At 56.3% G+C, this 25,441-nt stretch overlaps 11 protein-coding genes across 11 annotated transcripts; 5 read left to right on the top strand and 6 right to left on the bottom strand.

Moving 5' to 3' along the window:
* On the top strand, window positions 1–1,528 carry N657DRAFT_649303 (uncharacterized protein). The gene is made up of 4 exons (XM_062793692.1): window positions 1–326; window positions 454–524; window positions 573–970; window positions 1,034–1,528. The coding sequence occupies exons 2-4, from the start codon at window positions 481–483 to the stop codon at window positions 1,429–1,431; spliced, it is 840 nt and encodes a 279-aa protein (XP_062644009.1). The 5' UTR covers window positions 1–326; window positions 454–480; the 3' UTR covers window positions 1,432–1,528.
* N657DRAFT_683818 (cytochrome P450) lies at window positions 1,515–3,715 on the bottom strand (the record flags this gene model as incomplete). The annotated part of the gene is made up of 5 exons (XM_062796609.1): window positions 1,515–1,677; window positions 1,735–1,943; window positions 2,012–2,326; window positions 2,701–3,555; window positions 3,644–3,715. The coding sequence occupies 5 exons, from the start codon at window positions 3,713–3,715 to the stop codon at window positions 1,515–1,517; spliced, it is 1,614 nt and encodes a 537-aa protein (XP_062644008.1).
* A 694-nt stretch (window positions 3,716–4,409) lies between these two features.
* Window positions 4,410–6,053, bottom strand: N657DRAFT_649301 (NAD(P)-binding protein). The gene is made up of 3 exons (XM_062793691.1): window positions 5,037–6,053; window positions 4,618–4,962; window positions 4,410–4,552 (listed from the first exon to the last, which is right to left on the bottom strand). The coding sequence occupies exons 1-3, from the start codon at window positions 5,661–5,663 to the stop codon at window positions 4,463–4,465; spliced, it is 1,062 nt and encodes a 353-aa protein (XP_062644007.1). The 5' UTR covers window positions 5,664–6,053; the 3' UTR covers window positions 4,410–4,462.
* Window positions 6,054–6,581: 528 nt separating this feature from the next.
* N657DRAFT_580131 (S-adenosyl-L-methionine-dependent methyltransferase) lies at window positions 6,582–7,657 on the top strand (the record flags this gene model as incomplete). Its single annotated transcript, XM_062789438.1, has 2 exons — window positions 6,582–7,340; window positions 7,406–7,657. Coding segments are annotated over 2 exons (1,011 nt in total), but the record flags the coding sequence as incomplete, so codon positions are not given.
* A 583-nt stretch (window positions 7,658–8,240) lies between these two features.
* On the top strand, window positions 8,241–9,200 carry N657DRAFT_683815 (ribosomal protein L15; the record flags this gene model as incomplete). Its single annotated transcript, XM_062796608.1, has 2 exons — window positions 8,241–8,566; window positions 8,621–9,200. 2 exons carry the CDS (start codon window positions 8,241–8,243, stop codon window positions 9,198–9,200), a joined length of 906 nt encoding a protein of 301 aa, XP_062644005.1.
* A 557-nt stretch (window positions 9,201–9,757) lies between these two features.
* N657DRAFT_683814 (uncharacterized protein) lies at window positions 9,758–12,335 on the top strand (the record flags this gene model as incomplete). The annotated part of the gene is made up of 5 exons (XM_062796607.1): window positions 9,758–10,262; window positions 10,449–11,237; window positions 11,288–11,427; window positions 11,481–12,074; window positions 12,126–12,335. 5 exons carry the CDS (start codon window positions 9,758–9,760, stop codon window positions 12,333–12,335), a joined length of 2,238 nt encoding a protein of 745 aa, XP_062644004.1.
* A 425-nt stretch (window positions 12,336–12,760) lies between these two features.
* N657DRAFT_625486 (uncharacterized protein) lies at window positions 12,761–15,359 on the top strand (the record flags this gene model as incomplete). The annotated part of the gene is made up of 4 exons (XM_062790754.1): window positions 12,761–13,264; window positions 13,424–13,467; window positions 14,546–14,783; window positions 14,877–15,359. Exons 1-4 carry the CDS (start codon window positions 13,178–13,180, stop codon window positions 15,357–15,359), a joined length of 852 nt encoding a protein of 283 aa, XP_062644003.1. The 5' UTR covers window positions 12,761–13,177.
* Window positions 15,360–15,855: 496 nt separating this feature from the next.
* Window positions 15,856–16,883, bottom strand: N657DRAFT_649292 (uncharacterized protein). The gene is made up of 3 exons (XM_062793690.1): window positions 16,827–16,883; window positions 16,716–16,747; window positions 15,856–16,627 (listed from the first exon to the last, which is right to left on the bottom strand). Exons 1-3 carry the CDS (start codon window positions 16,848–16,850, stop codon window positions 16,336–16,338), a joined length of 348 nt encoding a protein of 115 aa, XP_062644002.1. The 5' UTR covers window positions 16,851–16,883; the 3' UTR covers window positions 15,856–16,335.
* Window positions 16,884–17,520: 637 nt separating this feature from the next.
* N657DRAFT_163191 (uncharacterized protein) lies at window positions 17,521–21,316 on the bottom strand. Its single transcript, XM_062786040.1, has 2 exons — window positions 17,869–21,316; window positions 17,521–17,772 (listed from the first exon to the last, which is right to left on the bottom strand). The coding sequence occupies exons 1-2, from the start codon at window positions 21,222–21,224 to the stop codon at window positions 17,709–17,711; spliced, it is 3,420 nt and encodes a 1,139-aa protein (XP_062644001.1). The 5' UTR covers window positions 21,225–21,316; the 3' UTR covers window positions 17,521–17,708.
* A 1,215-nt stretch (window positions 21,317–22,531) lies between these two features.
* N657DRAFT_163157 (uncharacterized protein) lies at window positions 22,532–23,187 on the bottom strand. Its single transcript, XM_062786038.1, has one exon. It carries the CDS (start codon window positions 23,058–23,060, stop codon window positions 22,617–22,619), a length of 444 nt encoding a protein of 147 aa, XP_062644000.1. The 5' UTR covers window positions 23,061–23,187; the 3' UTR covers window positions 22,532–22,616.
* Window positions 22,796–24,319, bottom strand: N657DRAFT_163164 (uncharacterized protein). The gene is made up of 2 exons (XM_062786039.1): window positions 23,982–24,319; window positions 22,796–23,906 (listed from the first exon to the last, which is right to left on the bottom strand). The coding sequence occupies exons 1-2, from the start codon at window positions 24,217–24,219 to the stop codon at window positions 23,146–23,148; spliced, it is 999 nt and encodes a 332-aa protein (XP_062643999.1). The 5' UTR covers window positions 24,220–24,319; the 3' UTR covers window positions 22,796–23,145.
* Between the last annotated feature and the right edge of the window lie 1,122 nt (window positions 24,320–25,441).

The raw sequence follows: 25,441 nt of genomic DNA, 5'->3' as shown, positions 1-25,441 counted from the left end.
GACCCGGGACCGGACGGGTGCGCAAGTGTGAAGTGAGCATGGCAGGGATACATCATCGATTCGGACACATTCAAAGTCGGGCAGAGCCCGTTTCAGCGTTTCTTTCATGCCGTAATTCTCTTTTCAACTCGTGGCGGCGCCGGCTTCTGAGCGAATCAAACGATGAGCTCTGTTCCATTCTTGGGTTTTTCACCCGGACAGTTCCCCGGGACCAATCATGTCTCACAATTGCCCTGCAGGGCATTGTTGGCGAGTGCGAATGCGCAACTTCCGGGTTTGTCCGGCAGCTCGGACTTTGTTTAGTTCACGAGGACTGAATCTTCGAGGTTAGCTTCAGACTGAGGAAAGATATTTATATATCCAACCTCATCCTCTCCTCTTTTTCACTTCCTGCTGCGGAATGATATGCTCTCATCACACAGGTGAAAGACACGGCGAACTAATCTCTATCAGTCCGGTTCAGTCGAAGTATTGTCCACCATGGCTTCTCAACGCACAACTGAGCCTCGAGTGAAGCTCTACTGGTAAGATCTCTCAGCGGAACATACTCTCCAAATCTGACATCATGGCAGGCTCAATGAGTCCCGTGCCCAGCGTATCGTCTGGCTTCTCGAGGAGCTCGGTCTTCCCTACGATGTCGAGTTTTTCTACCGCGACGGAAACATGCAGGCACCCCCTGAGCTGCGCAAAATCCATCCCTTGGGCAAATCGCCCATTGTCACCATCACCCTGCCAGATCCGGCAGACCCAACCAAGCAGAAGGAGGTCGTTTTGGCCGAAAGTGGCGTCATCGCTCAGTACTTGACCGAGCAGTTCGCAAATGGCAAGACCCTGCTCCCAAAGCGCTATCGCGACGGCCAGGAAGGACAGCCCGGCGGGGAGACGGATGAATGGCTGCGCTACCAATACTACTTGCAATATCCCGAGGGCAGCCTGATGCCGCCGCTCCTGGTGGGCCTGATTCTGCAGAGTAAGCCATCCTCATGCCCGGCTGTGGATTCAAGTCTTTGGTTCTAACGAACTTCCAACGCAGTATTGAAGGGTCCCAAGATTCCCTTCTTCATCCGCCCTATCACGTCGAGCGTGGCCGACAAGATGTCCGCCGCCTTTCTCATACCAGAGCTGATCCACCACCTAGACTTTCTCGAGTCTCAGCTCGAGACGTCCCCAGACAATGGCAACTATCTCTGCGGAAACGACCTTACTACGGCCGATATCCTCATGAGCTTCCCCTTGCAGCTGGTGCGGGAAAGAGGCGCCGCAGTCCACGACGCCAGGGGCAAGGACAGGCTCGCGGACAAGTATCCCAAGGTATACGCGTACTTAAAGCGGCTAGAGGAGGAGCCAGGGTATAAACGCGCTGAAGCGAAGATCAAGGAGTTGGAGAAGAGGAAGGGTCAGACACAGACACCCCGCAAATACTTTTCATAGTAGTAGGCAGATACCCCCTCTGATACCTTTCAAGTACCTCAGCTAGTAGTATAATGACAGTCTCTCCCCGAAACATTATGCAGCTAGCCTCGCTTGACCGGCGCCAACTGAACGATAAGCGGCGCTTTCTCCCATACTGTGTAAGGCTTGCAATTCTCGAGCCAGTTCTTGCTTTGGTCTGCAAGTGTCATGTCGAACTCGAAGATGATGCGTGCGAGGATGAGTCTCATTTCGGCGTACGCGAGGCTATGTGAATTAGCAATCTCGGCAGCCTTCAACGACACGTGGAGGGCAAGAGCTGACTTTCTACCAATGCAGTGTCTCGGGCCGACACTAAACGGCTGCATGACTTCGAGACGGTCCTCGTTAACGCCCTTCTCCCCGCTATGATCGGCCACCTCTCCGATATCTCTGACGACCTTGTTCAGCCACCGCTCCGGACGGTAAGCGAGCGCATCATGCCAGTGCTGGGAGCTGTGATTCATGGCGTAAAACTGAACCTCAACCATTGTCTTTAGAAAAGTCTCATCAGTGTCTGGCAATTCAAGTTCAGGCTTCGATAGAGAAAACAGCGTCTTACGTTCTCCGGAACGTAGCGTCCGGCAATCACCTCGCCGCCCTCGTGCACTTGCCGGGGAAGATTGCCAACCGCGGGCGGGAACCGGCGCAGTGCCTCGTTGAGGCAGGCCAACAGGTAGGGCAACCGGCCGACCGAGCCGATGGTGATGTCTGAGACGCTGTTGAATGAGGACCGCACCTCGTGCTGGAGCTTGTCGATCACCTCGGGGTGGATAAGGAGGAACCATGTGACGGCCGACAGGAGTGCTGCGGTCGTTTCCGACCCTGCGGCGGCGATGACGGTCGCGTTGGCCTGCAGGCGGGCGATGCTGAGGTTCTGCGATTCAGTCAGCCATCTGACCGCCCCAATTCTCACATCAGTCTGAAATATAAAGAAAAGAAAAGTAAAGACAAGAAAAGACAAGAAAAGAGAAAAGAAGAGAACAACAGAAAAGAAAAAGGGAAGGAAAGAAACAACAAGGAAAGGAGAGGAAAGAAAAAGAGAAGAAAAGGAAAGAAAAAGTGAAAGAAAAAGTGAAGAGAAGGAAAGAAAAAAAAGAAGAAAAGAGAGAAAGAGAGTAAAAGGAACAGATGAAAAGAAAGAAAAGAAAGTAGGAGAAAAGAGTTAGAAGGAAAGAAAGAGAAGGAAAGAAAACAGGAGAGAACTTGAGAGACAGGAGAAAAATGCGCAACAAAGATAGGACCACCCACCCATTCCTTCCTCTTGCTCATCAGGCCCTCAAACAGATCCGTCCGCTCCTCCTTCATGTCCAACCTCCGCTTCAGCTTAGCCCACATAATCTCATGCAACGTCTGGGCTTTGTCGCCGGCCATGCGCTTGATAGCCCAGCGCAGAACGCTCTTAACCACCCGCCACCGCGACAGTCCCGCGTATTTAACCGCCAACAGTGCCGCCTGCTGCCTTACAAACCCAGTTACCATGCTGATAAACGGATGCCCCATCTCACCCTCGAGACACCCAAACGACTCGGCAAACACCAGATCCCCGATCACATCAAACGTCGTCCAGTTATACCACTGGACAAGATCCACCGCTTCCCCTCTCTCCATCCTACCCCGTAGCCCCCGGACCAACAAATCCACATACCCCTGAATAACCACCTCTTGCTCTCTCATAGCCTTCTCGCTAAACCCGCCCGCCAACGCCCTCCGCAACCGCGAATGCTCCTCCCAATCCGCATCCAGCAAACTCACCGGCTCCTCACCATCTGGCCGTTCCATGACCGATTCGCGATAAAAGAGCCAGCTCTTGCCGTTCTCGCGCACATCACCACCAGAACCGCCATCATTTCGGTGGCCGTGTGCATGGCGGACATGATAGATATCCTTCCAGGCGCGCAGGTCGGTATACGTCAGATGATTTGGCCCGACGCGCACGACGGGGCCGTACTTTTCGTGCAGGGCGTGCACCATGACGGGGCCGTGGTCCGAGAGGAGGCGGAGGGCGTGCGGGAGGGCGGAGGCGCGGGAGAGGAGGGGGCCTGGGTAGGAGCGTAGAGGATGGAGGAAGAGGTTGTAGAGCGCGAGGAGAAAGTGATAGATCGGCTTGTGGGGGGCTCCTGTTAGTAATTATGCGACTTATAGGTGGGTGGAGAATGTAGGCTTTGACGAGCCATGATTGGGGTCGTCTTACGATGAGGAGGAGGGAGTATAGGAGGAGATGGGGAAGGGAGTGGATGGGCGGGGAGAGTTTGTCGAGCGGCATTGGTGATGGGGAAGATCAGAGAAATGACGAAACTGAGAAGTCAGGACTCGTGGAGTGGACTAATTCTTATTTGATTCCTTGTGAAGATCAGCTCTGGGGATGAACTCTGTGACTTTGCCGACCGTTCCTGAGGTATTCCCGATTGTGAGAATGCAAGTTGTGAACCAAGGTGTACCTAGGACTTCCTTGCTTATAAGCTCGCACTGATACTTGAATTTAGCCGGTGACGACCAACTTTCGGACTCATCTTTCGACCGAATCCCGCTGGCCGAAGTGCCTTCGAGGCACAGCTTGATGGTTTCCGCTGTGGCTGGTTGAGACGCTGAGGGTGACACATATGCACACCCTTCTCGGCGCATGCAACGGAATACTACGTATCAGCCCTCCCCCCTTAGCTCTTGTACGTGTACATGTAGAGCGCTTGGTGTAAAGCTACCGGTATCCTGCGCGCGCGGATCCGAGTAAACGGTCTTGCACCGCGAAATATTGACAAGCAGTCCAAACTCCAACAAGGATGCAACCGAACATTGTGCCAGTAGGCCATGGGGTTGTCGAAATGATCACTTCACCAGGGGACTTGACAGGCATGCCTTTGTAAGAAAGTGTAAGCCGCCACTGAACTGTTGCATCGTTTCAGGCTGCAGTGTGGTATTGAAGGTAGCGGTAGTCGGATATCCCTCCTTGCTCAACTGTATTCTATACCTACCTCTTAGCTGACGCTGATAATACACACACAAGTCGAAATCATCACCGCGCAGTCCCCTTGTTTATCACCGCAGTCCACTCCTGTCGGGCCAGTGACTCCTCGACGGTAAGCATAGGGCAGTCAATGCCCGCCTGGGACAGTCAGCAACCGTTCATCACTAGGTCAGTTGGGGGCCTTGAGACGGGCTGGCTCTCACCTTGCGCAGGTCCTCGGCCTTGAGCAGGTCCATACCCCCGTCGTAGCCCGGGTCGGAGCTGTAGAGGAACATCAAGGCCACTTCCACACCGAGATCCCGGTCGCCCACCTCATTCACCATGTCGTCAAAGCTGACCTCCTTATAGCGAATCGAAGCGCCTGTGATTCTGGCCCACGTCTTCGCGAATTCGGCCCAGCTGAGGTACTCGCCGGCCATGTAGTGCTTGCCGGGCGGCCTCTGATGCACTGCGTAGACGAAGTTACCCGTGTCGGCGTTGACGTCGAGGTGCGGGATGGGCTTGTCTGGGCGGCAAGGGAAGCGCATTTCGAATGTGCCGTCATCCAGCTGGCTGGAGGTCAGTTGTGGCCGTGTTTGATGACGAATAGTTGAGGGAAAGGAATGGAACGGGGCTACTTTACCTTCCTAAAGTAGGAATCGGGCAGAATCTTGTGGCTCGTCGTGAAAAAGCCCGTCTGGATGCAGGACATCTTGGCCGCCAGCCTGGGGTGCGTCGCCGCCACATAATCGGGAAAGATATCGGCCTTTGCGTCGTAGTGGTACAGGTCCTTGAACCTGCCGTTGCTGCACTTGGCCGCTTGGCTCAGCGTCGAAACCAGGAAACCGTTGTCGTCGAGCGAGTCAACTACTGTCGCCGCAGCATCGACAATGTTTTTTCCCTGCTGATACTCGATGTCGTAGGCATACTTGCGGCAGCTGATGCCGAGTTCCTGCGCCTTGGCGCGGCAGTCTGGCCGGAAGAAGGGTTCCCAATAGTTGGTGACGCTGAAGATCACATTGGCGCCGGCAAACGCCGCCTTGAGGGACTCGACGTCGTCGAGATCCGCCCGGACCGTCTCGACTCCGAGCATAGCCAGCTCCTGTGCTGCCGCCGAGGACTGGTCGCGGGTCAGGCCGCGGACGGCATAGCGAGGGTCCTGGAGAAAGCGCCGGGCCACCGAGCCGCCCTGGTTGCCGGTTGCCCCCACGACTACCACGAGCTTGGTGCCGTTGGTGGTGCCATTGTTGATGCCGGATGCCGACGCCATGATGCTGGGCCTGCGGGCGAGACGCTGCACTGTGCGCAGATTATGGCGCTCCGGTGAGACAATCTATTCACAGTAAGACATGCATCGGCTCTCCCCGGTGGTCTGGAGGCGCAATCGCTTGGAATCTTTCCCCATCTAACCCTGCCGAAACAATTCCGCTAGGTGGCCAGGAACCCCTCTTTTGTCATGGCTACCCTAGCCCGGTATTGGAAACTGGAAGAAGGCGACAGCGGATGTGCCCGGCTGCCGGTGGATCAGAGCAACCACTCGCGGATCCGGATTATGTTCCCTGTGGAGGTATGCGGGTGGGACAGATGTTCGGCTCTCTCCTTACTCATCCAGCCCTGTTTTGCGCGTTAGCGTAGGACTTCAATAATCTCAAGAACTTGGAAGTGGAAGAAGTATACATACTTAAATTCCGCGCTAACTAACAACCTCGGGTTGGGCTGTATATTCGGTTGAAGGAGCATGGATGGGTAGCCCCGCCCCCACCTGCTGTCTTCGAGACCCATATCAACTGGGCCCATCCAGCTCTTGTCTGGCGCGCCATCCAAACCTTAGCTCTACCTCCGCCAGGAACCAGGGATTAGCGAACGTTACAAAATACAGGGTAGTGTAAGAGAACCGGGAGAGGAGAAAAATAAAAAGAAATCGACGTGGCATGGCATCTTCCAACCCACCCAAAACACAATCTGAAGTGCCCAGCGGGGCGCCACCAGGACCAGGGGGGGTTGAGCAGGAGCCGCAGCAGGAAGAAGCGGGGTTGGAGGACGGGGAGCAACATCAAGAGGAAGATGTTCCCGCTCCTCTCCAAATCGACGTGCGTCCTTGGAACCGTCTACCAATCACCCCTCTATACCTTGAAGACAACAACTGACTCCGTGTCCGACCCAGCACGACCTCGAACATGACAACGACTTCTCGGACGGCGACTCGGCCTACGGATCCCTCGCCGGATCCAGCCGCACCGGCTCCATAACATCGTCCATCACAAACTACGTCTACGAGAACGGCCGGCGGTACCACGCCTACCGGTCCGGGCAATACGTGCTCCCCAACGACGAGGCCGAGCAGGAGCGGCTCGACCTGCAGCACCACATCTGGCGCCTGCTCCTGCAGGGTGCGCTCTACACGGCCCCGCTCAAGATCCCGCACCCCGCCGGCGAGGAGCGCAGCACCGAGATGGGCGGCGGCGGCGCCGAGTTCCGCATCCTCGACCTCGGCTGCGGCACGGGGATATGGGCCATCGATATGGCAGACGAGTTCCCCCGCGCGTCCGTGTTCGGCGTCGACCTCTCGCCCATCCAGCCCGAGTGGGTGCCGGGCAACTGCCGGTTTCACGTCGATGATTACGAGGATGAGTGGACGTACCGCGAGGATGAGAAATTTGACTATATCCATGGCCGCGCGCTATCGGGCACCGTGGCAGACTGGGGGAACTTCTACCGCCAGGTGCGGCAGCACCTGAAGCCCGGGGGCTGGTGCGAGATGCAGGAGTACGACGCGTGGATATTCAGTGACGATGACAGCTTTGAGAGGGCCTTGTGGACCAAGGAGTGGGTGCAGAAGCTGGACGACGCTTCCAAGATGTACGGAAAGCAGATCAACGTGGCCAAGAAGCACAAGCAGTGGATGATTGATGCCGGATTCGAGGACGTACAGGAAAAGATCATCAGGGTGAGCTGACCAAGCTGTCTTTCCCTTAGTACTGGATAAGAGACCGTAAATACTAACCTAGACAGATACCCATCGGTCCCTGGGCCAAGGACCCAGCGCTCAAGGAGCTCGGCCGCTTCGAGCAGATGCACATGCAGATGTCGGTGGCCTCGCACACGCCCGCCCTGTTCACGCGGGTTTGGAACTACTCCGAGCAGCAGGTGCAGCTGCTGATCGAGGGCGTCAAACGCGAGTTCCGAAGCAGGGACCTGCGCCTCATCACCAGCTACCGCTTCATCATAGGCAAGAGCCCGGGGCCTCCTTCGCAGGTTCAATGATTAGCTGGCTGAGAGTTGGGACTTGGATCAAATCAAGAACCCAATATTCTGGCATGATGTCGTGCCAGTCAGTGCATCGTTGCCTGGAATTGTAGGCTGGCGGTTGTCGTCCCATAGCTGGGAACTGGGCTGAAGTGGTGCAACGTAAGCAAGGTCTGCACTACGTGCCATTCCATTCCTGACGCATCCGAGTCTCTGAAAGGGAAACGAACATAAAGCCACGGGGTGCCCCGTTGTCGCCAAGGGTGAGGCCCATGAAGGTATCTATGAGGGCAAAGCTCGTGTTGTTCGACGGATCAGCACACTCCCGAGGCTGCAGCCCTGGATGGATTACGTGTAGGTACTGTACTGTTAGAAATTTGGTGTGCAGCTCCGTACCGTGAAGACCGCGGTATATTGCCCCCAGATCACTGTGAGTTGTCGAGGCGACGTTTTAAGTCAATGGACCTGCTGAGTCATCATTGCAGTTCAATCTGGGTCGCGGACCCACTGCAACTGCAAGAGACATGCGTGCAGTTCTGGCAATCGCGAACCAATTTTTGATGGGACAGCCCCGGCTTCCACACCACAACACCCACCGACAATGCCCCCAAGGCTACCGTTTGCGCAGGCGGCGCAATGCTGCGCTGCGGCAATTGGTGCGCCAGCACGACCAACAACAAGTCTGGTCTCCCTCTTTGCCGCCCTCTCAGTGCAGACACGTTGCGCATCGATCCTCGCTAGCCTTTCCGACAACAAGGGCGCCTACCACAAGCGCATTCGGAGAGGTCGCGGTCCCTCTTCCGGTTACGGCAAGACGGCAGGTCGCGGTCACAAGGGTCAGAAACAGCATGGGAAGGTGAAGCCGTGGTTTCAGGGTGGCCAGACTCCGCTCATCGTCAGCCATGGTCGGCATGGCTTCGTCAACCAGTGAGTGCTGATTCTGCGCGTGTTCGCATCGGCCTCATCGCTCATTCATCACAGCCGCGCCCCAGAAATGATGGAATTGAACCTCGACAGTCTCCAAGCCTGGATCGACGCCGGCCGCATCGACCCCACCAAGCAAATCACACCTCGCGAAATCATTCGGTCGGGCGTGGTCGGGAGGTCGATCAAAGACGGCATCAAGCTCCTCGCTCGCGGCGGAGACAAACTAAAGACGCCTATTGACATAATAGTGTCTCGGGCGTCAGCCTCTGCGATCAAGGCGGTCGAGGACGCCGGCGGCAAGATCATTACCCGGTACTACACAAAGGAGGCCATCAGGCGACTGGTCAAGGGAGAGAGTGTCAACACGGACAAGCCGCTCCCCGTGGGACCGGAGCACGTCGAGGAGGTGCTGGCCGAGGCGAAGGCTTCCAAGAAACACTACTACCGCCTGCCCGATCCGACAAGCCGTGAGGATATCGAGTACTACCGGGATCCGGCGCACCGGGGCTACCTCAGCCACATGCTGCAGCCGGGCGAGTCGCCGAGTTTGTACTTCAAGGTGCCCGGCACCAAGCCACCGGCAAAGCGCAAAACCCAGGAGGAGGCCGATCCAGAGGCCGCGAGGTTGTTTTAGAAGTGGGCATGCTCCAGTTCTGCCAGCGTTACCCTCTGTATTTGCCGAGCCAGCACTGTACAATTCACCATGTATTATTTCCCTGAAGTTGCCGATTGCACCGTTCGATTTTTGCGCTTTGGCGGTAGTTCGGTCTGTGGCTTGGTGGGCTTCTACTGTGGCTGAACATCCTTATCGTCGTGAACATGTTAACCCCTGTCCTCGTCATGTGGTCCTTGCTCTCCTTCCCGCCTCCTCCAGCTCCCTCTCGTGCAGCTGTTTTCGCCAATTGCTGTCGACATCTCTGGCGTCGCCCCTTGAAATTCCGCTCTAATGTTGACATGCTCAAAAGAATCGCCTTGCCCTTCCTCCTCGGTTGTCTACACGTTTGCCGTTTTCGGGCAGTAACTTACGCGCTGATTACGAGTCCTGTCTTGGCTGCTTGCCTCAATTAGCCGCTGCCGATAAGCTCCCGACTGCTGCACTTGCTTCCCGGGAAACGAGCAGACGTCGCGACAGCCTTCTCGACAACTGCCGCCTCGGTCTGCTTCCCCCATTGATAACTCCTTATAATCAACATGTCCCTCTTCGGCAGTTCCCCGCCAGACGGTTCGCCCGACTTGCGATCGAGCAACTTCGGCAACAACAACAGATCATCCTTGTTTGAAGACGAGCCCCCGATGACGAGGTCAACGACCACGGCCTTGTTCGCCGACGACGATCCCGGATCCGATTCGCCTTGGGATCTGCCGACGCCGCGAAAGCAGCAGACCCGTACCGACTTGATCCGGAATCTCCTCCCCGCCTCCGACGTGCCTGACACCTACATCGACGCATTCGACACTGTCGCTGCCGAACATGGAAGCGGGGGGCGCATCGATGCTGGCGGGATTGCCCGGACTCTCGCTGCCGCAAAGCTCGGCTCCGATGCTCAAACGCGCATAATGGGCGTTGTTGCGCCTGGCGGTGGCGGCGAGGAGACGACCTTGGACAGAAACCAGTTCAATGTGCTCCTAGCCTTGGTTGGCTTAGCTCAAGAAGGCGAGGCAGTTAGTCTCGATGGCGTAGACGAGCGGCGTCGAGGTGAGTTGGCCTCTCATTCCTCCTCCCCTTGCATGGTGCGCTGCGCCTATCACCACCTTATCTTGTCTATAACATCAAGCTCCTTCCCCATCGGCCTCAATTTCCGGCCGATGTTGCTGCTGTGCTGGAGTGGGCCCGCGATCTCCATATGGGGTCGAAGCTAACCTGGTCATGTCAATCCCCCAGATCTCCCCCAGCCTGACCTCCACGGCCTTATCGAGAAGAGGCCGGCGTTACCCCATCTCGCGGAACTCGGCGCTAGGCCACCACAGCGCCCTGCGACGACGCCACCCAAAGCCCCCGAGTCCGCATCCGAGTCTTCGAAGCGGCACCGTAGTTTGAGAAACCCGTCGATGGAGTACCCGGAAGACCCCTGGAACACGCCCGACGTGCACCGAAACCATAACCACGCTCCTGAACCGCCGCGGCTGAATGGTCACGATGCGCCTGCCTTGGCCGAAACCACGAACGGGGCCTATGGATCCAGCCCGCAAGCCACCTTGCCGCACCACCGCACGACGTCGACATTTACAACTAGCGCTCCTCTTTCTGGGACCGGTTCAGTAGGAGAAGTCCCAAGCGAATGGGGATTCTTTGACGGCAATCCGCCTTCCGCCGGTGTGTTCGATGAGTCCTCGCAAAATCACACCGCTCCCGGGCCGTTCGGCGGCATCAGTGGAAGCGGATCCACCCGGGAGCCGGGCGACAACCTGCCGTTGGCACCAGGACCGGCACCCAGTAGGACAATTGGCGGTGGCCGGACGGGGCGGGCTGTGGAGGAGAACATCCTTGTGACACTGATGCCGGAGAAAGAGGGCATGTTCCTGTTCCAGCACCACAACTACGAGGTGACAAGTTCAAGGAGAGGAAGTAAGGTTATTCGGCGGTACAGCGACTTTGTGTGGCTTCTCGACTGCCTGCACAAACGATACCCCTTCCGAATTCTGCCGCTCCTGCCGCCAAAACGAGTTGCCGGTTGGTACCTGAACTCCGGCCGAGGGTATTCGCGTGCTAACCTGTGTCAGTCAACGGCAACCACCTGTCGAACGATGGCGCCTTTATAGAGAAACGACGTCGTGGCCTGGCTAGGTTTCTGAATGCGCTCGTTCGGCATCCGGTTCTCAGCCAGGAACAGCTGGTTATCATGTTCCTGACCGTGCCAACTGTAAGAGGCCTGACCCATGGATCGCCGACGATCACTGATTCGGTTTGACCCAGGAACTCGCTGTCTGGCGCAAGCAAGCCACAATTTCCGTCCAAGACGAATTCACCGGGCGGCGTCTGCCTCCTGGGCTCGAAGACTCGCTACCTCCGACTCTGGAGGACCTCTTCAGCCGCACTCGTGCTGGTGTCAAGCGCAGCGCCGAACTCTACGTCACAATTTGCAATGTGATGGACAGATTGGTCAAACGCTCCGAGGGGGTTGCAGCCGATCATGCTCGAATAGCCCTCTCTCTAATCTCGCTCACCGAAGTCAGCGCCGACACGTACGCCACCGATACCAACGATGTGCCGCTGCTCAACGACGGACTCCAAGCCATGAGCAGGCATCTTCGCACCGCGCAGAGCCTTATGGAGGACGAGGCGCGGGCTTGGGATGAGGGAGTTCTGGAAGATCTCAAACGCCAGCGGGATGCGCTCGTCAGCCTGAGGGACCTCTTCGATCGCAGGGAGAGGCTCGATAAAGACAATATTCCTTACCTCGAGAAACGGATTGCGTCGAATGAGGCCAAGCTCGCCGCGCTGCGGGCCAAGCCAGAGGGGCTGGTCAAGCCAGGCGAAATGGAGAAGGTGGTTGAGGCCATAATCAAGGTGAGTCTTGTCATGCGATCCCACGTTTTCTCCATGCTGATCAAGCAATAGGATAAGGAGTCGATTGTAATCCAGCACAACCGGTCCGTTTTTGTCAAGGAGTGCCTTCGCGACGAACTGAGCTACTTCCAGCATACCCAGTACAACGTCTCGCGATGGAACCAGGATTGGGCGCAGGAACGGGTCAAGTACGCGGAGATGCTGGCTGATAACTGGCGCCGGCTGCTTGACGGCCTCGAGGGGATGCCACTCGGTGAATAGCTCCTCGGTTCTTGGTCACAAGAGGGTTGGGAGGCCTAATCTTCTGGAGGTTATGTGACACCGCGGAAGAACAATATTTGTGGCTGGCGGGGAGATTGACGGGGAGGCAGTCTAATGTCTGACGGGACACCTTGGTTGTCTCTCATCATGACATAATCGGCGGTGTTTTGTCTCCCTGAACTTGTACTGGACGCGGCCGTATATAGCACGATGAGCAACATGGCGATACCCGTAGGTCGACTGTGTACTACCGAGCACTGTTTCCCGTAATAGAAGTCATCCCAGGTTCTTGAAGCCCCATGGCACTTGAGCTGCCCCGCGATGCCAAGACTACCGTATTCCTGCACTGCAATGAATCCGCCGCTCAACCTTGCTGCCTACCGGTATCCTGCCGTGACGGAATCGGATATTTTAGCTGGCGCGCTGAATGATATAGTGAAAGCCTTTTACTCCTTCGAAACAAGCTCCTGCCCGACCGGCTCCCGGCACCCCGCCTTCTTACCTTCCAGCGAGTCCGAGCGGAGTTACGACCCCGGGGCTTATCGCGTGCCTCGCAACCCGATTCGACAGCAAGATCTCCGCCTCCCGTCCTCGAGAGCGACGATTTCCTTGGCGTCAATCCGAGCCAGACGACGGCCTCAACCTCCTCCTCACGCGTCGCAGTAAACGCAAGCCAAAAATTCGCCATCGATCTCGACTGTGTCTCGGTTCTTCTTCACCCAAATACGCCCACTTCCTAAGCCGCCTACAAGATCAACCGTGTACCAATCCCGTTTCTACACAGCACCAACTGGCCCGTCACAATTCTCGCGAAAGCTGCCTGAGCGCGCCGCATCGCCAACATGCCGGCCACCTCGACCAGACGGCATCAACTAGCTGCGGAGCAGTTCGTCTCAGTCACAAAAGCGTCCAGGGACGACGCACAGGCGGTGGGTTTTTGTGCTCTCTGTTCCGCCCGGCCGCATCGCTCTCTCGCACCGCATGGCCGAGAGAGGGTCGTCTTTCGGCCCGATACCGATACTGATGGGCCTGCGATCCTTGCTTGCATGAGTTTACGCGCTGACTGTTGGATGGGGTTAATGCGACAGTACCTGAGGAACAACAATTACGATATCGAGGCCGCCGTCAATCAGTGAGTGAGAGCATTTTCCGCGTCTTCTCGGTTTCATGAAGTTCTCTTCCCCCACAGTTCGGCCTGATGTCGCCCGGCGCGGGTCATGTCTCCGAAGTGGAACGGGAGCATGCCTGCGAGCCGCGGGGACTGATCTGGAAGTTTGAGATCGGCATTGCGACACCATGTCTCATATAGCATGTCACGATCAAAACCAAACATACGAAGTACCCTTGGTCCTTCCATTGCGCTTGCTTTTTGTCTGCTTCTGCTCTTAATTTACACCGCACCGCACTCGTTTGAGGAGGAAGTCGTCTTTACACTGGATTCCAAGATCCATTGCCTCACACAACCGCCCTCCCAGTGGAGCCATCGTCGTCGTCTTCAGCTTCCTCCTCGTCTCTCCCTCTCCTTCTTCCTCCTCTTCTTCATCTTTATTATCTCATCATCATCATCATCCTCATCGCACAATCGCCCTCACGGTGGGGCCGGCTGGTCATTTTGGATATCCGCACGTTCCTGTTAAATGGAAACTGGAAGCGGTCATTTTCATCTGATATCGGCGCTTCCTTCCCTCAATGACTACATCTGCAGTTGCAGCAGCCCCTTCAGCAATGCAGCGCTTTTTCAATTCCTGTTTCAAAAAGAGACAAGGGAGCGGCTCGCGCCCAAAGTCGCCCCACATTGAGACAACGTCGACCGAGACGGACGGCAGTGACGCAACTCCTGCTCCCCGCCGACCACTCCATGCCCCAAAATCCCCAAAAGACCGGCCGGACATCCCATCCGCCGAAGCGAGTGCACCACCCGAGCAAGCTTCAGTCACCCAAGACGCGGCCATGCCGAAAGCTGTCAAGAAGTCGACGCCCAAGTCGGCCAAAGACAAGAAACCTTACCTGAAAGTTCAGCAAGTGTCAAGGTCGGCACCCCGTGTCTTTTCTCTTCCTTTCCTTTCTTACTTCCTTCTTGGGTTTTAGTTTTACCTCTTCTTCACTTCTCTCTTATATTTTTCTTCTTGTTTCTATATACTTTCTCCTTCTATTTCATCGCATTTTTTTCTTCGGAGTAGAACTATAACTAACGACCCATCCGTTTGTAGGTTCTACTCAGACTCCGCCAATGGACCACCAAACGTCGACCAGGCTTTGGAAGCCATGTTCGACTCTCTCGCCACTGAAACCAGCAAGGATGAGCTGGATATGGACGGAACCATAGCCTATTGTCAGGCCTTAAACGTTGACCCGGCCAGCTACGAGTTCTTTGTTCTCGCAGACATCGTTCAGGTGCAAAGCTTTGGCCAGATCACTCGCCAGGGTTTTGTCAAGGGCTGGAAGCGGGTCTGGGAGGAGTCCCGCGAGAAGGAGGGCGCGCGGCAACAGGAGGCGCCGCGCAGGAAGGGGGATTTGCGGAAAGGAAAGGACGACCCGCAGGCAACCACGGTCTCGCCCGACATGGACGCGCACCAGCAGTATGTCCAGTCGCAGATACGCCTCGTCAAGACGGATGCTGCGGTTTTTAGGAAGGTGTACCGCAGCGCGTTCGTCGCGTGCAAGGAGGCCGGAAAGAGGGAGCTGGACATGGGCGAGGCGCTGACGTACTGGGAGGTGCTGTTCGAGCCTACCATGCACGGCTGGGCGACTGCCAACGTCGAGTGGCTCGAGGCCTGGAAAGGGTATCTGACGGAGAAGTTCTGGGTCGACAAGGGAGGGGCACGCAAGTGGACGCGGTCTGTTAGCCGGGACCTTTGGAATCAGATTCTCCTTTTCGCCGAGAGGACCATGGCGGACGAGACGCTTGGTTTCTGGTCCGAGGACCAGGCTTGGCCGGGCCTCATTGACGAGTTTGTGGTCTGGTGCAAGGAGAAAGGCATCGTCAAGGCACAGAACGAGGAGACCATGGAATTGGAGGAATGAAGGGTTGGGGTCTTCCACGCGGAACGATTGGGTGCTGTGCTCTGGCGAGCTGCGAGGTTGATGGTGCCGTGAATGGCACTTCTCGCCAGTTCGAGGCTTTGGGGCAATGGGAGGATGGAGCAGATGATGGCAGTGTCTGCATTGCCATTGTCGTTTGCTTTGTTGGGCATAACAGCAGAGTGCCGAAGCGAAGACCGGTTATGCGTTGACGATGGGTTTCGGGAGATATGCATTGCTGGGTTGGTTGCATACGGAGGTTAGACGAATCGAGACAGAGACATATTATCATACCAAGGTGACCATACTGGCTGGCATGTTGCTCAAGGAATACCGTGTTACTTTCAGGGAGCTTTTTTCTGCTTGGGCTGGCAACCATGGTCCTGACGCCGCCGGCCAAAATATTTACGTTTGATGCGCTCGGGCCCGGAATTCGGACTGGCGAGGCATAACCGTTTTGGTATCGACGAAGGCATTGCGGTCGGGGTGCCGAGCGGGAACGGGTTTCTAGGGTCTTTGGTGACTGCTAAGTCAAGAGATGAGAAACAGCCTGTTGCAAAGGAAAATGAGAACGTTAAGGTTTGATTTGTCCCCATTGTTCTTCCACCATGGGCCAAGAATTCCTTCTTCTCGCCAAGGCAAACCTATGGCATGGTACATCGCGGATCGTACAAAAGCATCTCTCTCGACCCAATGCCTTGAGCTGGGTATTGAGTAGACTCCTCCATCTGACAGCCTTTTCCGACATAGGAAGTTTGTTGTACCTTCGCGCACCAATCCTTTCCATACAAAGCACACCCACCCGACCCTTCGGCGTCTTGCCTATCGAGTAAATCCCCTGCAGGTGTTCCTTTGTGTAACCGTCCAGGCAATGGCGTCTCTATGCTTATCCCACCCCTCCTAGCCCAACCCAACCCAGCCAGATCATAAGTCTCAGACCCTCCCTCTCGTTTTTGTTTTTCTTTTCTTTTTACTATGATTACTCCATATTCTTCCACTTGACGGCACCAAACTTGCTCAGCGTCTCGAGCTTGCCGTCGCCGAGCTTAACGCCGCCGGCTCGAATAACGCGCGGGTCGACACGCAGCGTCTTAGTCACGTCCTGGTGGGTGGCGATGCCGGCGTCGTAGCGCATGACAAAGTAGTGGCCCTTTGTGTAGCGCGTCTGGCTGCGCGAGACGGCGCGCGGGAGGTGGAAGATGCCCCAATTGGAAATGTCACGGATAACGCCGCCCTGGCGGAGGATGAGCTGGCCGGCGGTGAGGACGATCCTATAGAGGTTAGTCCGGCTTGTAAAGAAAGGCAGAGGATGGGGGGTAGGGGGGGGAGGGAGAGGAGAGAACGGGGATGGGCGCGCACTCTTTCACTTCGCTCAGGCTGCCTGGCCGGACCTGCGGTTTGACGGGTGTTGGTTAGCCTTTTTAGGTGTCTTGTCGTTTTAGCAGTTGGGTTTGGGTCGGGGATACGAACAATGCCAATCGTCTCGTACAACATCTTGGTGATCTGGCGACGATGCGGCTGCCGTTGCCGTGTCGGAAGTTTGAAAGTCGCAGGCACGTCGCAATCGGGGCAATCGGACGTCTGGAATTTTGGCGGCAGCTTCCGGACTACATTCTGCCGCATCTTACTACACCGCTTTGGTTCGCCAAGACTACGTACATACATAGCTTACGGCCCTGAAAGGCTTCGGAACTCTCCCGATGAAACCAACCGCAGCACCTCTCAAGAATACATTGACCGTACAACCACTCAAACAACATCACAAAGGATGAACGGCAGTTTCAGTTTCTCATCCATGTCTTGGTAATTATACCGCGTGTTCTTCTTTCTATCAGTACACATAGAGTACATGCTGCATGAAAACGAGTGAATACCCTGCCAAATACAAGCCCTTTAGCCGTACTTAAGGAGACGCCCGCCCCACAGAGATGAACAAACATCCCCAGCGTCCGAAGGGGGGATCTCCTTGTTCCCATCACACCCACCTCTCCCAGACAACCAAAGGTGCAGACCGCATCCGCTGGTGTCAGCAGGACCGCTGTTTCAAACGCCGGACTCCGCCCGCCAGCATGTCTCGAAATTAGCAAGAGACAAGAATCGGAAGCATGACATAAGAAACGGCGTTACCACGCATATGAGAGCTCCTTCACAACATAAAACAAAAACATTTCCAGGCGGATGACGGCCCCGCCTATGGCCCAAAGCCATGTTTACAGCTCACGATAACCCCCCGTATTTCTTGTTGTCCTCCTTTCCTCGAGACCCTCTCTGTTACTTGGATGGGTCTTGTGGTGAAGCATCATCGCCACGCAACACAAGCCGTGCTCTGGGGAGCCGTCCTATGATTTTTACTCACTCTGAGTGAACGGGGAGGGTCTTGGGCGAGATCGACTCCCATTTGGACTCAATGACGTCGCTGAGGTGCCACTTGTCAACAAAGCTCTTGCACAAAGGAAGCGCGCTTCCAAAAGTAGGGAAGAGAGAGAGAGAGCGGGGAAGAGAAAGCACTCACATGCCCACCTCAGCAACCTTGACCCCCTTATGCCTCAAAAAAGTCAAGAACCTCCTCTTAGTCCTCTCTCGCTTAAACTGCGCCATGATATCCCCCCTGGGGTGCGTATCCTTGCCATCTTTCCCCTGCTTATGCGCGACAATGACCTTGGTACACCCCCTCCCCGCAAACGTCACCTCCTGGATATCATCCAGCTTCAAGTGGAAATTGTAAGGTTTCTTGAAGACGGCCCAGCGCGGCGGCTCAACCCACTCGAGCACCTGGTGCTCGATCTCCTTAGGGTTCTTCTTGTCCTTGGTCGTCTCGGTCACCCAGTGCCAGTACTGTGTCACCAGCGGGTTGGTTGCAAACGTGCGTGTCCGCACCTGGTGCAGCCGCCAGTCGTTGAAATGCAGCCGGTCGTGGCTGACCGAGTCGCTCGACGTGTAGCCGTCGTACTCGAGGAGCGAGTCCAGGGTTTGCTTGCTGTCCGCCGCCGAGCCCGCCGCCGTCGGCGCCGGTGCGGACGGCGTGAACGGGCTGCTGAGGATGATCTTGGGCGGCTTTCTCAGAGAAGAGGGCTCGCCGCCGCCGCTGCCCGCTTGGGATTGGCTGGTGATGATCTTGATCTTTTTGGGCTTTGGCTGTTGTTGAGTTGACGCCGCCGCCGCCGGAGCGGCCGGTGACGGTTTGCTCGTGATGTTCGCCTTTGACTTGCTCGGCGTGGCCTCGGGGGTCTCGTGCGGGTCCTTGCGCTTCAGCGACCGCGTCGCCGCCGACTTCTTGCTGCTGCTGGCGGCCTCGGCCTGCTTCGTTGCATGGGCCGGCGGGCGACCGACGCGGGCGAAGCCGTTCTTCTTGCGCAGATGCTCGACCTTGCAGTCGTGGTATGCCTTGGCTATCCAATTCGCGACATCGAACTTGCCGCCCGTTTCCTGATAGACCTCCCACAACCGGTGGCGGAGCCACTCTGACGGCTTGACGTCGAGGTTCATCTTGGGCAGCTCGTCGGTCAGCAGCTGGACAAGCCGGTAGAGGGTATCGTAGTTCGCTATCCTGTAGTTGATCCAGTCCTTGCCGACGAGTTGGTACGGATGCAGCTCGCCGTCTTTCAGATATTGGAGGACCACGCGACCGCGCTTCGCATCTCTATTTGCCAAGTGCTTCTCGCGATTCGTTGAGCCCGACTTTTCCAGTTGCTCGAATCTCTCCTGGTGCTTCTGGCGGATCGGCTCAATCATTTCCTCGATGGGCTTCCAGTCAGGTTCCCAGTAGGGGTGGTCGGGAGAGATCTTAGCCAGGGGCACTCCGCGCATCATGGGCGGATCTGTAAAGACGACCCCGTCGTCGCGGAGGCAGAGCACCTCCTTTTTGATCTCCGGAAGGGAGTCAGCTTCTGACTGGGACGAACCAGGCCTAGGAGTCTCTGGTATGGGCGGTTTTCGAGTTGAAGGGAGCGACTTCCGCGGTCCCTTTTTGCTGGCTCCAGGCAGCTTCTCCTTGCCGCCCTCCGATTCAGTTCCCTTGGTAGCTGCGGCGTCGGTTTGACCCTCGGTATCACCCGCGGCGTTGACTGCGGTGAAGCTGCCACCAGACGCCCGCGCGCTAACAGGGGACTTGATGCTGTGCCGCGAGCTGGATGGCCGTTCCGGAGCAGCAGGGTGGCAGCGTCTCCTATTCCACTCACAATTGCCGCACCGTGTGAAGTCCGGGTCGTCGGGGATGGCGACACATGTCCGGTAGAGACCATGGTTGGTTGAGCAGTCCAGGCACGGCCGCTCCTGGACATCGCCTGTGGCCTGCACGAAAAAGCTGAGGAACTTGTAGGCCCTCCCGTCTATGTTATGAGGTCGAGGGACTGCTTCAAGGTCATCAGCCGTGAATTTTCTGCCTTCGCGGATCTGGACCGGCCGCTTGACTGGTAGCTCTTGGAGCCGGTCGACAAGAGTGTTGCTTATGTCAGGTAGCTGCAGCCACCCTATGGATTCACCGGACTCGCCAAGAACCTCAATGGCGTGAGAGGTGGTGTCCGCTGAAGCTGCTGGTGGGCTCGGCTCCCTGGGCATGGAGACGGGCGACTCCAGCACTGGAGTTGTATGGCGTGAGCTCAACTCCGATGACGATGAAGGAGAGACGGGGGCTGTCGGCCCGGGCATTGACTGACTGGGGCCTTCTGGGGGCTCAGATTCGTCTCTGTCGCTCTCAGTCGATGCCTGGACATCTGCCATCTGAACATCCTCTTCATCCGGTGCGGAGTTATCTGGCTGGCCCCCGTCTGGCGATCCAATCTGCGGAGACGAAACGTGTCTCTTCGTAACCTCGGCATGCTGAGCTTGTTGATCCGTCGACGGCGCTGGCAAACTTGCTTGTTGTTTATCACTCGGGGGATCGAGTTTGGGTTCGGCCTCGGTGACGGGGACATGAACTTGCTCCGGAAACTCAGGCCCTCCAATAACCTCGATACCCTCCACATCGTCCTCGTCGTCAGGAATAGGAGGCTCGGTCACGTCGCGTTCCAAGGTAGGGGCCTCTTGCTGCTCGTGGGTTTCGGCCAGAACGAGAATGCTGGACATCCCCTCCACAGCAGGTGGCTCTTCCTCCTGCCGGTCAGCAGCCCGTTCAGCGTCAGACATGTCGCTCTCCGTGGGTTTGGGCTCTTGTTCGTGGCCATGCACGAGCGGCCCGGTATGTGTTGGTTCCTCCTTCTCGTCGGAGGGCTGTTCTTGCTCTTCCTCATCCTGATGATGCCCATTAGGCAGCTTTGTGGGATCTGCCGGAGGGTGAGGGGGCTGGCCGTTTTCGTCAACTGGACTGGAAGGAATTTCGGCGCCCGGCAGGTCTCTCTCCTCCTCGGTAAGTTGTCGAGGCGCTAATTTTTCAGCTGTTGACGCACTGGCCGCATTGCCATCACCATCCACTGTGTCCTCCATCCCCTCCTGGCCATCTGCACCAGGCTGCCCTTGATTCCGCCCATCGGCATGCTCCACATCCATCCGCTCTTCCGCCACCTCCTCCATCGTACGGTGAGCCAATCCACTCTTGAACTCCCGAAACCACTGCTTCCTGCGCTCGTCCTCAATCTCCCTGTCCCTCGCCTTCTCGAGCTTCAGGCGCTCAAAGTCGCCGTCCAGCCTGTCCAGCGCTGCCTGCTTGGACTCATAGTCATGCTTCAACTCTTGCAGCCGGCGCAGCAGCTCGGTCTGGGCATTGTAGTTTTTGAGGACCTGTTGCCTCAACTCCTCGCTCCGGGCGTGGAATTCCTCCTCGAGCTCCCGATCTTCCTGCTCGCGGTGGGCGCGCATCGAGTTGAAGTAGTTCTGCTCGATCTCGTCCCAGGGATTCCCATCCGCTGTCGCAGGCGCATCGATCGTCGCCATGGTGAATTGAATGGACTTTGAACTACCAGTAAATAAGGTAGTGGATATTTTGAGTCGCGTGGGCAGCAAAGTCTGATGAGTTGAGTGCGCAGTGAGCGAGTAAGAAATGAGCCTAGCACGGGACTGCAAGAATGGGGCTGGTCAAGTCCGGTGTCCGCAAGAGGTGCTAATTCTGCTTTTCGGCCCTAAGAAGCTCGCAAACGTGGCATGTGGAAGGATCTAATTAGTTCGCAGTCAGCGCGGGGCTTTTCCCTAGTAATATTGCGCACTCGGTTGACTCGGTCGGCCCAAGAAAAGCCAAGTACCATGCCGAGAAAAGAGCCACCTGAGAGCATACATGAAACGGCGGGCCTAGGCTTCTTCCAAATCCTTGGGTTGCGCTGAGGGTGATGGTTTGGGCAGGCGAGAGATATCATCACATTCTACCTACCTGAAGGAACGCGCGTTCGAAAGGACAAGGACGCGAAGGCGATCGAATAGGATGGGACTCCCGGTTTGGAAACGGCGCGCTTGTTCGACGTGAACACGCGGTTAATTGTCGGTGGCGGTGGAAAAGTGTGGTGTCGACCGTCGATGCTGGGAAAGGGTGGCAACGCGAGGGAGATAGTTTTTGTGTACACGTGGGTGTTGTGATCGATAAGGTAATATTAGACTTTGTGGAAAGCTGACTCGGACAATCGGGCTGCTCCCACACCACACGCGCTCCAGCCACTGCAGGTTGGCGTTTTCTATCCCTGTCTGGATCGGCCGACAGATAGATCAGTCAAAGCGGCGGCTCAGAATAAGAAAGTGAGGGCACTCACTCCGGCCTAGTTGAGAGATTTCGGGCCTCAGGGTCGCTCAAATAATCATTTGCCAAGGCGAAATCCCCCCAATCAGGGGTCGGGAAATGAGAAACTGATGGCGATTGATTGTGAACCCTATACGAAGCTAGAGGGTCGTGGGATGGAGACCAACCGCTAGGTAACGTTACCTAGGTTTGCGCTAGGGCCCATGGAAGGAGTTGGATGTCGAGATCAAAAATGTCCGCTGATTCAGGAAGGACTCTGACAATTAAGGTGAGCGGCACTGTAATATTGGCGATTTGCAGGAAGTCTGCGCTAGCACACACCACCTATGTGGAGAGTAGCCCGAGGCTATCCTACCTAGGGAAGGGTACCTGTTAAAGCATTGGGGCACGGAAACACAGGAGTTGCACAAAACAAAAGGCCACCCAAGCATAGCGAGCCGGCTTGAACCATTAGTGGTGTAAGAAATTCAGAGAGGACTCCGAACAGGCGAACAAGAAACTTTCCTTTTGTGTTAGAGATTCAGTTCTGGAGGTTGGCTGCCATCCGAACATCCATCAAGAATCAATCGAATCCGCTCAGGTCCATGGCAACGCAAGTACATTCAGCATTGACGAACGAGGACCGCAATCTGTAAAGGACCCCGCTCGATCCCGAAAGCATGCTGCCGGGGTAGTGTCCATATATAGACTAACCGCTGCGTTTGTGCCCACTGTGCCGCCAGGTAACGCCAAATGTCGAGTTTCACCCTGAAGGCAGATTTAGGGAAAATTAAACTAGAATGGTACGGCTGTTCGATGAAGAAGTAGGAATCCGTGTGAGCAGTATTAAGACACGTCGTTGATGTCCAGTAGTCCCAGGTCTTCCGTGCCCACCTCATGACCGCCGACACTGCTATCTTCCAAGCCCCCATACTAACGCCAGAAAAGAAAATCAACAGAAGTGACCAACACGCTGATGCTGACAAAACAGAAGAGAAAGTTTCATGCAGTACATCGCATTTCTCTCGGGAAACCTGCGGCACGGCTGCCTCGGCCCTCACAACCATTTGCGACTCAACCAACGCCACGAAAGTCTCTGGATTATACTTAGTGCCGCGCCGCCAAACAACCCCCGGCCGTGCATCGGGAGCCCTAGTACCTCGAATGGCGGTTCGGGCTGGGCGAGTACGAGTTGTCGTAGGCCGTCGACTGGCCGTAGGGATCGTCGTGGTAAACCGTCGCGCGGCGGTCCTCCTCGGGCAGCAAGTCCTTGACCTCCCAGTTGTTCATGCGCGTGCCGACCGAGAACTCGAGATCCTCCTTAGTGATCGAGTCCCAGTACTTGTAGACCATCATGACAGCAAGCAGGTTGCAGGTCGTGGCGAAGAAGAGGCCGTCCAGGTAGTGGCTGACGGCGTTGCAGATCGGGGTGCTTGAGGCGTATAGGATGACCTGGCCGACGACGAAGAAGAAGACGCCAAAGGCGATGTCGCCCAGCGGCCACCGGTCCTGAAGCGTGCGCGTCACCAGCAGGATCTGCAGCACCACGTAGACGAAGAGCTGCACCGCGTTGAGCAGGTACAGCACCACGAAGAGCCCGACCGTGTTGGTGGGGCCCAGGCCGGCCCACGACATGAAGGTCGCCAGGGCGACGAGGAAGGATATTACAAAGGCGGCGGCGGAGCACAGCCGCAGCATCCACAGCGAGAGCGGTGTGCCGTCCTCGTATAGCTGGAACCCGACAAAGCCGTTGATCATCAGGCATGTGACGGTGGCCGAGGAAAGCCCGGCTTGTGCGGCGACGAAGTAGGGGTAGGGCGCCGAGCCTGGTGGTACGACGCCGGCGTCGATGACGAGCGATAGGGAGGTGAGCAGCATGTAGAGGTAGAAGAAAGTAGTGATCTCCTTTCGGCCTGCGGAAACGGAAGCTCGTCAGCAAATTTTTCTCCCTTGTCCGCACGCGCTTGGGTCTCAACTGCTGTGCATACCAACTGCCGTAAACTTCCCCCGCACATGCAAGACCATGGTTACGGTCATGATCAGCGCGGCGATGTGCATGGCGCTCGCGGCGCCCTGGAAAATGATGGTGTTCGCTAGCTCAATGTTGCGCGCATAGCAGTCCGGCTCTATTCCCACGCCGCTCGCGATCGACGTTATCGGGCCTATTGACGAGCATAGCGGCAGCGGTGCCATGTGGCAGATGCTGTCGAAGTCCCCAAACCCCATTGTTGCAGAAAGGGACGGCCGGTCGGGCCGCCGTCGTCGAGACGTTTGGAGGGAACTCGGGGGGGAGCGGTCGCGCCTGCAAAGGCGAGTGTCGGGTGTCACTTGTGTGCGGTGGTGACGGGCGACGTCGAGACCGCAGCGTTGGCGGATGGTTCTCGGTAAGGAGGAGACGGGGGCGGAGGATCCAGAAGTCGCGCAAAATGTCCGATGATGCTAGGGTCGTGCAATCGAAGCCTTCGGATCGGGGCTTGATTGAAAGGCGGTGTCAACAGACAATGGAATACCCGGTAGTGATTATTGAGCAGAGGTGGGGTTTAACGAAAGTGGGAAGTGGGATGCATCAACGAGCGGCTGATAAGAGAGGCTTCAACATAAAGCTCGGGGCTGTTTGGCCATGATCCCGGCCCAGTGGTGTGGTTGCTCGGCCGTTGGTGTGCGACTGGATGAGGCTTGGAGGGCCGGAAAGGGATCCGTTGCCGTGGAAAAGGAGAGCAGCCGAGTGCCGACAGCTGGCGCCGACCGGTTGGAGCAGGGATCGAATCTGTTTCGCCTACGGATCCGTAAATAGCCTGAAGGGGCATTGCTCACCACCTTTTCAATCTCACCTTGGCAGCCTCGAGGTAGGTACTGTAGTTACCAAGTCTCGCTTTGGCTCTTGCATTGCGAAAGTCTTGCACAAACCGCAGCATAGAGTGTGGACTCGGGATCACTGTGAGCGTCGTTTACGTTCACTCGTTTATCTGGCAGAAATTCAAAACTGGCTACCTCAGGAATCTTGCATTTCTCGTTTCTCTTGAGCCGCACTTTTCGCGGTCAAGATGATCAGTGTCAAGAGGCCTTTTCTTCGTTTTTGTCATTCGCTGCTGACTTCAAACCCCTGAAATGGTGGAACTGTTCTTTCTTACACTTATAATTGCATGTACATTAACGCCAAGTTACCAAACCGTTTTGGTTGATCGATCGTCGAGCCACGTGGAAGGCAATCAGCTGAGTCTCTGAGGCATGTGGGCACAATGTTCCAGCTTATTCTGATTTTCGAGTCACTGAACCTCAATCAACCAGCTCTGCTTCCAGTCCCAGGCTCGACAGCAACCTCCCGACTGCACATGTATAAGTACAAACACCAGTATAAGTCTAGTTTGTCCAGTTGTTACTTTGTTCAGCGGAAGATTACTTGGGCAGAGTATGCACTTGGCGGCTGATAAAATGGTTGGACGTACAT

This window comes from Parathielavia appendiculata (assembly GCF_033297405.1).
Source record: "Parathielavia appendiculata strain CBS 731.68 unplaced genomic scaffold N657scaffold_18, whole genome shotgun sequence".
Taxonomy (NCBI): Eukaryota; Fungi; Ascomycota; class Sordariomycetes; order Sordariales; family Chaetomiaceae; genus Parathielavia; species Parathielavia appendiculata.
The sequence above is the reverse complement of the archived record's forward strand: the minus strand, read 5'-3'. Positions and strand labels throughout refer to the sequence as shown.